The 12,275-nt window shown below is 40.6% G+C and overlaps 1 protein-coding gene across 2 annotated transcripts in view; it reads right to left on the reverse strand.

Annotated features, from left to right (window-relative positions):
* Positions 1–12,275, reverse strand: part of SPIRE1 (spire type actin nucleation factor 1) — a 121,399-nt gene that overhangs the window by 12,283 nt on the left and 96,841 nt on the right. The window contains exons 9-10 of one of the 2 annotated variants that reach the window (XM_072327334.1): positions 11,153–11,194; positions 3,112–3,275 (exon numbers count right to left, since the gene is read on the reverse strand). In XM_072327334.1, the coding sequence (XP_072183435.1) occupies positions 3,112–3,275; positions 11,153–11,194 (206 nt within the window). The remainder of the gene's footprint in view (positions 1–3,111; positions 3,276–11,152; positions 11,195–12,275) is intronic. The other variant, XM_072327333.1, reaches the window with a different exon arrangement.

Consider the following 12,275-nt stretch of genomic DNA (forward strand, 5'->3'; position numbering starts at 1 on the left):
ATATAAATGGTACATGGTTGGAATTCAGTGCATTTAACCATTACGTTACAGAACTGGATCAAAACAAACCCACTGTGACCACTTAATTTTCCACCAGTAATTGTACTCAAGGTCGTTGAAGGAATTTTAACTACAGGAGATGCAGTAAATCAATTTTATGTCTCACACAAGCATGGAATCAGTCCTTGGATTTCTCCAGGCTCCAAAAGAAAAACAGGTACTCATAGAAGCGACTCAAGAAATGAGAAATTAAGCTGATATCCACGGCACTGCTCTGTAATTCCTAACCCCTATGTGTTTATTTCCTTTCTTCTCTATTTAAAATAAATCATCTTCATTATGTGTTTCATCACAGAAGCCAAGTTCAAGTCCATGGTGAAACAGGCTTTGATTAACAGTTGTCAGGTATCAGAGGCATTACCGAATCATTCCATCCCAAACCTCTGTCTTCAGCCACCAGATATCAGTAAGGTACATCAATCACAGAAGCCTCCACAGGGAACTGAGTTGAAGGACTGACTGAGAATTGCACTTTAGCTCCAATGTGAATGCTTTTTACCAAGGAGTTTCACATCACTTAAAGCGTAAGAATTTACAAGAGGTGGCTTGCTCTAAAATCCAGGAGGTGGCTGAGCCTCTCTTTTTCATGCAGATTTCTCTCATTATAGAATTGCAAGCAGGAAAATCCCCACTAACTGAAAGAATGCTGCCTTTGGTAACAGTAAGTCAGAAAAGAAAAGCTGGCAGAGTCACCTCAATGAGCACCGTGCACCAGAGGACAGAGGCCTTAACAAATTGGCATCAGGTGATCTGTGCTTTCTGCTTAGCCCAAGAATGTGTATGCACTGTATGCAAAGATACTGCGATGTGTACTGTAACACTGTGTATGCCTCAACGCAGTATTCTGCAAAGAAACTCCAAGCGGATCCCAAAACGATGCACTCACTTTAACATACTCAATATGCCTCTTCCACACATTAGAGATGGCTGCTGGACAAAAATAGGAAGACACCATTTTCGTATCTGTATCAAAAACAACTATTAGATTTCTCTCTCTTAACCTTACAAAGCAAAATGGCTCTTCCTGCTCCCCATCTGAATCCATGATTCTATTAGCAATGCAGAAGAAAGCAAGGACAGAAAGTAGGAATGGATCTGTACAGTATTCATCCTAGCCAGCAAATGGGTATAGGGCTATACCAGACCTTTCCCTTCACCTCTGGCTGGCAATACTGAGTGCTGGGCTGTAGTCAGCATCCCAACACAGCTGCAAAAAGGACAAAGGGGATTCAGGGGAAAAAAATGCATCTGCATCACAGCCTATCTGGGAGCTCCGTAGCTCAGCAGTGCAGATATTTGCAGCCTGTTATTCAGGAGTTATTCACAGCTCCCAGTGAGTAACTCTAAATAGGTTAAGCTCAATTCAAATGGAAGAAAAAGAGGTGCCTGAAACGCTTATAGGCAAACAGGACAACATCGACACTTCAGCGTGCAACACAGAAATAAAATTCAGCAAGTTAAGATATACTAGCAGAGCATACTTCACTTTCTTCAAATCTTCTGTGTCCCATATGCCACAGCCAGCTTGTTAAATTTCATCCAAACTCCCACCATTATGTTTGTTTACACCACTTTAGTGCTGTTCCTGAAACCCTACCAGTACTCTGTTGGGCATTTTAATACTTAATTGCTTCACCAGCTAATTTTGTTGATTCAAACCAATACAGCATCTGCTCTCTGTGACAATTTGATGTGGCTGATTTATTCTTCACTTTCTCTTTTGCTTTATGCCCCAAAGCATTTTTTCTATATGACTTTGCTTGCCTGCACGGTATTCCTAATCAATACTCATAGTCACATATTGAATTTTTCCCTCCTACAATAATCGCTTAATGTTTCCTTTTACAGAAATTTCTTTTGCTCATTTCTGCTCATTTTCCTGTGTGAGAGATCACCCTGCATTAGCTTCAGGATGCCCTAACCGAAAAGCTGAAAAGATTAGAGTTCAAAGTCCAGTTCTTTCATCGACAAGTCTCAATATTCCCACATTCTGCCCAGCTTTGTTAATATTAACAAAACCTCACACAGTCTCTATTGTAATTTCAAACACTTCTGAGAGATTTCAGAATGCTAATTTCTTCTGCTTTCGGTATGGATGCACCAAATTATGCACCAATATAAGTCACCCACAGGATAACCCGAATCACAAAAAGGGTCAACTTCACATGGATAAGGAAAGTACACAAAAAGATACATTTATCTCCGATTTGATTTCTCCCCAGCCTCCCATCTCTCAGCTTAGATACCTCTGTTAGCGCCTTGTCAGGAAACCCCACCCTCCCCATTTAACACAGAGAAAGAAAGTCAGGGAAGTCTGCCTTCCCCTGGTTAAAATTAGCCTCTCTAAAGAAACCCTAACTTTCCTGACAGCTTAACTTTCAGTAAGATTCGATCTCAGTAACATTACTGGGCCAAAAGACAAAATTCATTCTTGACAATGTAATAGTGGTGCTTTTCAAAGGCTATACTCAATGTGGCTTTTAAGCTAGAGAGATTTTTTTAATGCTTTCTCCGTTTAATGCTTTCTAAAAATAATTAATTCTCTGTTTGAGAAAGAATAGATTCAAAGTTGCCATTTAAGTGGTATATGCTCATCTCTATCTGCAAACATTTGCTGGGTGTTATTTCCTAAGCCTACATGGCAGCCTAACCCACTGAATTCACACTGAACTGCAACCTCTCTGGCACAGCTGATTCTCTTTATTTAACAGCTGGTATGGTAGGGCTGGGCTCACATCTGAGGCCTTTAATGGCAGCTCCTGTATGGGTGCCAGAAGGATGAAAAACAATTGCTTACACTCCCAAAAGCATAACTGCTACACATACACTACGGACAGATACCGGGTATTAAAAAAATACTGGGACTAAGGACAAGATCACCATTTAACTTAAGAATCTTCTAATTTCTGAGATCTGATCTTGTTATTTCTGAAGCAACCACATAAAATTTGCACTGCGATCTACACAGACACTTGGCTGACTGGTTCAGCCAATTAAGGAATAGGACTAAGTTCTGACAAACAAGAAGTAAGGTCCGTCCTGATACTTTACCTCCGAATCTGAGCTGTCAAGTTCAGCCAATGTGGGAGCCTTCAGGAGTCTCTTCCGCTGCACTGTCACTTGTGTGGCCCCGTTCTGCTTCCCTTGCAGTGCCAGGCTGCCATTTGCTACAGAACCATCCGCTGATTTCCTCCCAGCCTCAGGTGCAGAGACATCTGGCGAGAGAAACACAACAGTCAGTGCTTGGACCTCGTGCCCTAAGTAGATCAATCTACTTTATCTCCTCAAACCTTGCTGTAAAGGCCATACACACAAAAGGAAAAAAAAGAAAGAAAAACAAGTATTGTGCTAGTTCTAAATGTGCAATTGTTCTGCTGCAGCAAGACTTTGCTGAAAACTACAGGCAATGGCTTATGGTACAGAAGCAATATGAAGGAATGAAAGCAGTGGGAAAAGCAGCGGTGCAAAATAGTAGAAAAACCAGCCCAGACTAACCCCAGTCGACTTTAAGAACTAATTCCTGTGCTGAAAACAAAAATATTCTCCCTTCAACTTAGTCTCTAATTAACTAAGTATCAGAAGATGGTACAGTCATATCTGGACAAGTGGGTTTCCATTGAATCTGAAGGGAACGTCATACAAAAATTATGAGGTTTAGCGTGGAGTATGTCTAGTTATTCCTGTGAGGACAGAGTTACACTTTATTCTGCAGTACACAGAAGAGGAATGAGAATGAGCTAAATAACCAGCACTCATCAAAAATATGTACAGTTCATAGGTTTGCGTGGTCATTTGTATTAAAAATACGTCTGTGAAGCTAAATGTTCATGTAACAGCCGAAACACGGAGCTGCTGTTCTGTTTTCATCTGCATGTGTTTTACAAGGATGCAGCTCCACCAAATAAATTACTCAGGGTTTCTGACTGTGTGCAGGGAGGATGCATCTCTGGCAATTTAAGCCCAGGGTCTGCCATGCTTAGCCTAGCTTAGCTTAGACATTAAGATAATGACCTAGGCTTTGATATTTTAGGGGAGCTTAGAGTTTGGTCCGATAATTCAGCTTTATCCCCGTAAAAGTACAAAGTACAGTATTCTGATCTGAAGAAAATTACATTGGAGAGAGAATGAAGAGAAGCTTTTAATCTCCTATTTGCATGTATGCCTAAGCATCTGGTCTTTCTACAAATGCATTCTTCTACCCATGTAATTACATGACTCCTTCCCCAGACTTGTAATAACAAAGTACCTCCAGGTATTTTAGGGTTAGGGTAATGAGGTGTTATTATTCCCATTTTTACACACGGTGACATGGAAGGTCAAACGAGTCATACCTTAGGTTACCAGGAGGACTGTGGCAGAGAAATGATACAGTCCAGATATTCCCAGTGCCAACAATGCAAGTACTCACACATCACCTGGAGTCACTTGCAGCATTGCTCTGGTTTAAACAGAGATGATCACTGCTGCCACAACACAGTTTGCATTAATCAAAGCTGTTCTTGTCAAAGTTAATTTAAAACTACATGGTATAGACAAAGCCTTAGTTGCTGTATTAGGTCAGTTTTACAACATTCTTACCAGAGCAGCTACTTAAAGCAATAATAAGAAGAATAAGTTAAATGAATATGCATTTAAAATAATTGATTAGGTCACTGTTAAATGCTGAAAACAGAGGGAAAGGGCAGCAGACATATTACAGTTCCTCAATAAATCATATCTTCAACTGGGAATGCAAGAAAAGGGGATTATTTGGGTTATTAAAGCCACTGTGACATTCCAAGCCTGTGAATCTGCGTACTACAGCATTATTACTGCCTTCAGGTCCTCCCTACAAAGAGCTGCAATCAAAGACTTAGACTCCCTAACTCTTAGTTCCTATCTTCAAAGGCTTTGCTAATGGCTATCCTGACTAACATTACAGCTTCTAGGTCATGTTTTTCTCCCCTCCTAGATTTTTGCATGCACACAGCATGGGTGTCCTCCACATCAAATGCATTCCTACTGGGATGACCGCTTCGTGCAATTCCAGAAGGCGACAGCAGGAAAACAAAGACCAAACCGCCTCTCCTCCCTGTTGCCAACTAGCTGAAGAAGCTTAGGGCTTTCCCATATGAACAAGAGAAAAACCTTTCATCTGTCTCTTGATCGCACAGGGCAGTTCCTGAACAGACAAGCCAAAGCATCAGCCCCAGCGCCAGGAATATGGCAGCCAAAAGTGACACCGTTATTGCCCTCTCCAAAAAAGAAAACACTCAATAGAGCTGGGGAAAGGGACTAGGAAGAAACATCCACCAGACATCCCCTAGCATTATCGGATGTGATATTAGAGAACCGGATATCCGAGATCCGTGACATAAATTGTTCTTCGTAGTTATTTTATGTTTGTTTGCTTGGTTTGTTTTCTAAGACCTCAGGCTCCAGAAATGGAAATTCCTGATCCATTTTAGAGGTAATTTAGATAGTCAACTACTATCTACACAGCCTAAAAAATGTTTTTGTTTCTGCTCTCATATGCATGAGTTAGTTAGAAACACACTGTTTTTGTCTGCTTGAACTACCAGAGAAGCTTTAAGTGAACCTAGGAGACAGCCACAGTATTTGTTCTGAATGGTTCTTCAGTGGGAAATATCATTTACCACCACAATGAAGGGGAAGTGTTTTTACAATTTTCACTTTACCCAAAAGGTAAAACTAAAAAAAAACAACAACAACAAAACATTCACTTACAACTTTTTTTTTTTTTTGGACAACAGTGCTTCAGTTCAGTTTATCACTCCTGCACTTACAGTACTGGATATACAAGAAAAGATGGGTTATCATAATTTAAAGGAAGGATCACATAAATTTAGCTTCATCCATCAGATTTCAACAATAATAATACTGTATAATAATGTGTTCCAAAATTAAAAACTGATTTTTTTAGCTGGTATAGAAAATAAAACATCATGACTTTGTATAAGCTCTTTTAGTGATGCACTCAGACAGCAGAAACATTGTAGGGCAAATAAGAATATATGACCACAAACAAGATAAAACTATTTAGGATAGATAAGTCAGAAACGATGATTAGTTGGGTGCTTATAAAAAGAAGTATGACAGAAGAAATTAACGGAAAATTCACTGAAGCAAAAAGTAAATTAATCTGTTTAAAATGAATCGCAGTTTGACAGTCTCTAGTTTCACAGAATCCCTACATGTTTTGAAGATGATTCAACTGATATTAAAATACAAACAACAAAAATTCATGTGAGTAACAGCCCGGAATTCAGATTTCATTGGAGAATCAGACCCACTGTGAGTGTGTCATTTCTCTGTATTTTCAGGCAGTGAATACAATGAACAGCACCTGCAAATTGCATTAACATTTGGTTTCTTCAGAGATTCTTCTGAGCTATCATTACAACAGGAAATGTTGCAATATCATGTCTTAGACTTGATTACTTGTCTTTCTGTCAGCCTTCCCTAACTAGCCTTTTAAGAAGGGAGAGAAAAAACACTCTAGGATAATATGAAATTTGGCTTGGTTTACATTACGTGTCTCTAACAAAACAAAGAATAAGCAGACCACAGATTACACACTAACTACAGAAGCCACGTAACCATGCTGTCTGCTCCCAAACAGCTCTCCCTGTAAAACAATGACAACAGAAACGTGAATTTGATTCTATACAGCAAGCGTGCTCTCCAACATTATCATTTTTACACCAGGTTTGAAAGAAGACTAAAATGGATGCAGAATTAATGCTTGTTTACATTCTGCTGGTTAGGATGGAGGATGGTGAGGTGGGTTGAGAAATGCCTGACTGGCAGAGCTCAGAATGTTGTGATCAATCGGATAGAGTCTGGTTGGAGGCCTGTAACTAGTGGTGTTCCTCAAGGGCTGGTGATGGGTCTGATCTTGTTTAACATCAGTGACCTGGATAATGGGATAGAGTCTACCTTCAGCAAGTTTGCTGATGATACAAAGCAGGGAGAGGTGGATGACAGCTGAAGGCTGTGAGCCATTCAACAAGACTTGGACAGAATGGAGCGTTGGGTGGGGAGGAACCTGATGAGGTTCAACAAAAGCAAGTGTAGAGTCCTGCACCTGGGAGAAATAAGCACATCTATCAGTACAGGTTAGGGGATGACCTGCTGGAGAGGAGTTCTGCAGAGAAGGACCTGGGGTCCCGGTGGACAACAGGTTGGCCATGAGCGAGCAGTGTGCTCTTGTGGCCAGGAAGGCCAATGCAAACCTGGGGTGTATTAAAAAGAGTGTGGCCAGCAAGTTGAGGGAGGTGATCCTCCCCCTCTGCTCTACCTCGCTGAGGCCACATCTGAAGCCCCATGTCCAATTCTGGGCTCCTCTGTTATAAAAAAATAACACAGAGATCTAGAGGAGTCCAGTGGAGGGAGACGAAGATGATGAAGGGTCTGGAGCACCACCTGTATGAGGACAGGCTGAGAGACTTGGGGCTGTTCAGCCTGAAGAATGGAAGACAGAGAGGGTTTGATCAGTGTTCATAAATATCTAAAGGGCAACAGGCAACTGGATGTGGCCAGGCTCTTTTCAGCGGTGTGCAGTGGTATGACAAGGAGCAATGGCCAAAAACTGGAACAAAAGTAGTTCCACACAAATATGCGGAAGAACTTCGTTATGGTAAGGGTGACAGTGCACTCGAACAGGGTGCCCAGAGAGGCTGGGGAGTCTCCTTCCATGGAGATATTTAAGACCTGTATGGATACCTTCCTGTGCAACCTACTGTAAGGTACCTGCTTTTAGCAGAGGGGCTGGACTTGATGATCTCCAAAGGTCTCTTCCAAACCCCGCAATTCTGTGGTTCTGTACAATATACTGTGAAATATTATATAATGAATAGAAGTAACAGATGTGTGCTGTTCATTTTAATGGACTGGGCTGATGAAGTCCAGGACATGAGAACTAATAAATCTAAACCAAGTAGTCAGACTTTTGCTCGCATTTGCATCACAGTCATTATTGCATTATCTAAATTATGAGATTACTGGGACTTGCTGGAGTTAACTACTCCACAAAGAAGGGTCTGAGGCTTACATTGCATAAAACCAACAGTAATGCAAATTAACTCACAGAATTGGAAACCACGTGAAGTTTTGGTTTAAAAGCTTCAGTTTCCTTTTTCTTCTCTCTCTTCTCCTCTGTTCCCAGAGGAGCAAATTGTGGATTCAGTATTCAAAGCAGGTGCACATACAGCTTTGAGGTAAGAACTTGAGTGGTAAGGGAATTAGTGGTTGGTCTTTTGAGCCATATTCAATGCAGTCCATAGAAATAAGGATGCTTTTAAGTTATTTTTCCATAAGAGGAAGGAAACAGCCACTGCCTGCCCTGGTCCCTAGCCAATATTGAAATATATCTCAGATTACTGACATCGTATGTGCTTGTCCCTCTGCTCAGTAGCAGGAACGCATGTGACATGGACATCAGTGGACAGTGTGACACACCAGCTTCACCAGCCTGGTGCCAGAGAAAGTTGCATAAAGTGTAACAAAGCACTGAGCCTGTCTGTTAGCACTTAGAAGAAAACAATCCTGATTTTCAGCAGGTTTGTGTTTTTGTGACAGCAGTTCATTCAAGCTGAGAGCAATGAAAGCAGCGAAAGATCAAGTGTGTGGAGACAAGTGACCAAGAAAATGAAAGCACAGCCAAAAAAAAAGAAAAAGAAAAAAAAGAAGAAAAAAAAAAAAAAAAAAGCATAGAAAATAACAGCACTCAAAACAAAACTCCAGGTTATCTGCTTACTGCTTAAATCCCAGCCCATCCAATTCATTTGTACTGCTCATCTGGTGCCTCACATCCAGCTAACTGGGAGGTTTTAATCATCCAGAACTAACTTCTAAGGGTGATTTATCAGACCACTCAGTCACACAATGTGATGCTACTTGCTGAGAACCACATGACTTGGGGGGGGAAAAAAAAAAAAGGGGGGAATAAAAACAACCAAAGAAACCAACCCAATCACATTTAGAAGATGGACAAAGAAAACAAGAAGAGTTCTTCAGTGGTCAGTCAAAAAGTGCAGTTCCAAGTACAGTATAGATTGCTATGCAGTTACTTCTTCAAAGTAAAGATATAATGGTAATGAATTGATTATGGAGTATTAATGAGATATTTTTTGGATTTAAACAAATGTGGATGCCTTGGGATTCTTAGAAACAAAAGGCAAAAGAAGAAGCAGACACATGAAGAAGGACGGATATGAAATTTCTCTCCCACTGACGACAGGCACATTCAGTTTTATAGTCTTAAAACTGAAGCAACTTACAACTTCAGGCATATCTGAAATTCGTAAGAGTACTTTCTGAAATCTGGAGTATGACTGCTCACGCTGTTATCTGCCCCTGGGGGACACTTCAGCTTTCAGCAGAGTAAAGCATGACACCAAGCGCATGCATAATTTGGAGCCCACCAGACAGCTGCAGTAGCTGCACAATATGCTGTCAGCACAGGCTTTCACAAAAGGCCTGAGCTGGATTAACAGCTTGCCACCGCCTGTGACAGGGAAAGCCTGTTCCTTCCTCCCATCCACCCATGCTCATTATCTGTCATCAGCCAGCTCCGTGATCAGATAGGAAGCAGGTTTAAAACAGTGAAATAGCAGAAAGCCAACCTCACAAAAATATGAATATTTGTGTCTAGTTTATACCACAGAGTCACAGAATCACGAGGTTGGAAAGGACCTACAAGATCATCTAGTCCAACCGTCCATTTATATGAACTGAATCAGTTTATCTTCTGAATAAATGAGCATAGATGAGGAAGGGAAAATGGCATGCTTGGGGGAGAGAGAAAAGAGAAAGAGCCCCCTCCTCTGTTTTGGCAATGGCAAGCTGTTTGCGTGGCTCAGCCATGATGTGGAGCCACATTCAGAAATTCACTGGGGGACTTCACATCTACATTATGAAGCTATTGTATTTGATTGTATCATGGTAACCAAAATAACATTTATTTATTTATTTATTTATTAAATGTCGTTTCAACCAGATTATGCCTTTCTAAGGGGAAAAGAGGTTAAAAGATGGGTTGAGAAACAGAGGAAGGAAGAAAGCACTGCACAAGCCCTGGATGAGATGTTTCTGCATGTGACTTGAAAGAGGTAGGGGAAGGATAGCCGGTGTTGCTTCTTCACAAAATGAGGGCATGGATTTATTTGGTGGTTTTTGTGGTTTTTTTTTCAGGAGATACCCAGGGGAAATTAGCTAAGAGCTAGCACAGTAGTATTCCTCAGTGAACAAATCTTTGAGGCTAATATAAAATACCAACAGCCTCAATGATAGTGTTTGGGCTTGAGCACCCTTGAAAGTTAGTGCACAAGAGGGAGGACCTAATTTATTGTACAGCTAGCAGGCACAAACTCTCTCTTAAGTAGAACATGTTTGTACAGCCACTGCATACCCTAACTAATGGCCCACTAAGAAAAGCCTATACATTTGGTATTAGATGGTTGATAAAGGATCAGCTATTGAATTCCTCTGTCAGTTGTTACCAGCAAAACTTTGCAAGTTACTTTGTCAATGTGCAAAGCAGGAAGGTTCAGTCTCTTTTGAGCAAGTGTCTTTGATTCAATAACTCTCAAAATATTTACTTAAAGATACTCAGTACAATTGACAGCTCCTTTCCAGATTAGTGGCGTAGTCCATTAAATCTAGAAAGGCAGAAATGTTCAGAACTAGTTTTTGGGTACTCATGAGAAATGAAGTCTTGCAGAAAATAGTCTAGTCAGAAAGTGCCAGTAAAGACACCAAGGTCAGAATAATAAATAATAAGCACTTGAAGGTGACAGTCTTATAAGAATCTGGAATAGCTCCAGGCTACCTTAGGAAGGTTATTTATTTAAACAGAATGCCAGCACTTTACTTCAGATGAAATGCAGCTGTTTCCTGTATGTAGGTATACTTTCATAGCAGAGGAAATGTAGGTATTAACACAGGTATTTCATCTTAACTTTTATTTGCACTGACCACAACTTGGAAGAATCCCTTCAAGTTTCTTTCTTACATGGGAATTCAACATACAGATGGAACAAATTTCACAATAAGCACAATGACCACGTCAGGTGTTGCTGCACCTTTTTACCTGACAAGTCAAAACTGTAAGACATGCTAAGTGGCCGCATTGCTGTAAAAAAGAAATAAAAGACAACAAAAAGAAAATGGTTCAGCTGTTAGAAAAGCAGAGGGGTAATGAAAACCAAAGATTTAATTTCACTTCGGGCATTTTGGATTCTGTTGCCTAAATCCAAAATGTATCAGATAATATTGCTTTACTATAGTAAAGCTTCAAGTCTGAAAACGACAGCAACGTTAAGTTGGACTTGCAAACAGAGCAAGAATAAGGATACTTGTATAACTGTAGAACCAGATTTTTGGAATTAATATTGAACACCAAAACAAGAAGCAAGTATCTTAATACCACAGTATCTTCAACCAAAATGCTATGAAAGAAAGAAAGGAGAGGGGAAAAAAAGAGACAGGAGAGAAAGAAAGAACTGAACAAAGCTCCAAGTACAAAGCCACATTTCACACAGGTTTCAGTGACCTGAAATAAATATTTCTAATTTTTTTGAGCGTAATCTCCAATGATTATAATTAAACTAATAAAGAGGGACACCCAAGTTCAGCCTGAGCAGTTGTTTCCTTGAATAGGAAAGAAAAAAGGCCTAACAGCAGCGTGATTTGTGCTGATTTTTGTCCTTTTAAAAAACCTTAGGTGGATTTAGCCTTTAAAATGTATCCATATTTTCCTCTTCTCTCGGGGCCTCCTTGATAAGAAACGGTTGGATGTTCTTTATTTCTGGAACATCTACGTAACCAATAGCTTTGTTCCTTGCCAGCTTAATAACAAAAAACTGCACATGAAATTACAATCTCTGGATACAAGAAAATCACACGGCACAGCTGCTGAACCTTCCTCCAGCCCTTTGGTCTGTCTGCAGTCCCAGCCCCAAATGCACACAAACCACTGCTGTGCTCAGCCTACCCCTATTTCAAGTTACACGGCGTCATTCAGGGAGTAGGCACTCGATATATTCTCAACTGAAACCAAAATTTCAGTACACTGATGTAGATAAGCAGGCCAGGCCCAGCTACAAGAATGTAACAGAACACATCAAAACTGCCGTCAGCTTATCTGTGATACTTGTGGATGACAAACACGCATGGCAGCACGAAGGGGTCTGTCAGCCACATCCACTGCTGTG

Source organism: Excalfactoria chinensis, chromosome 2, assembly GCF_039878825.1.
Source record: "Excalfactoria chinensis isolate bCotChi1 chromosome 2, bCotChi1.hap2, whole genome shotgun sequence".
Taxonomy (NCBI): domain Eukaryota; kingdom Metazoa; phylum Chordata; class Aves; order Galliformes; family Phasianidae; genus Excalfactoria; species Excalfactoria chinensis.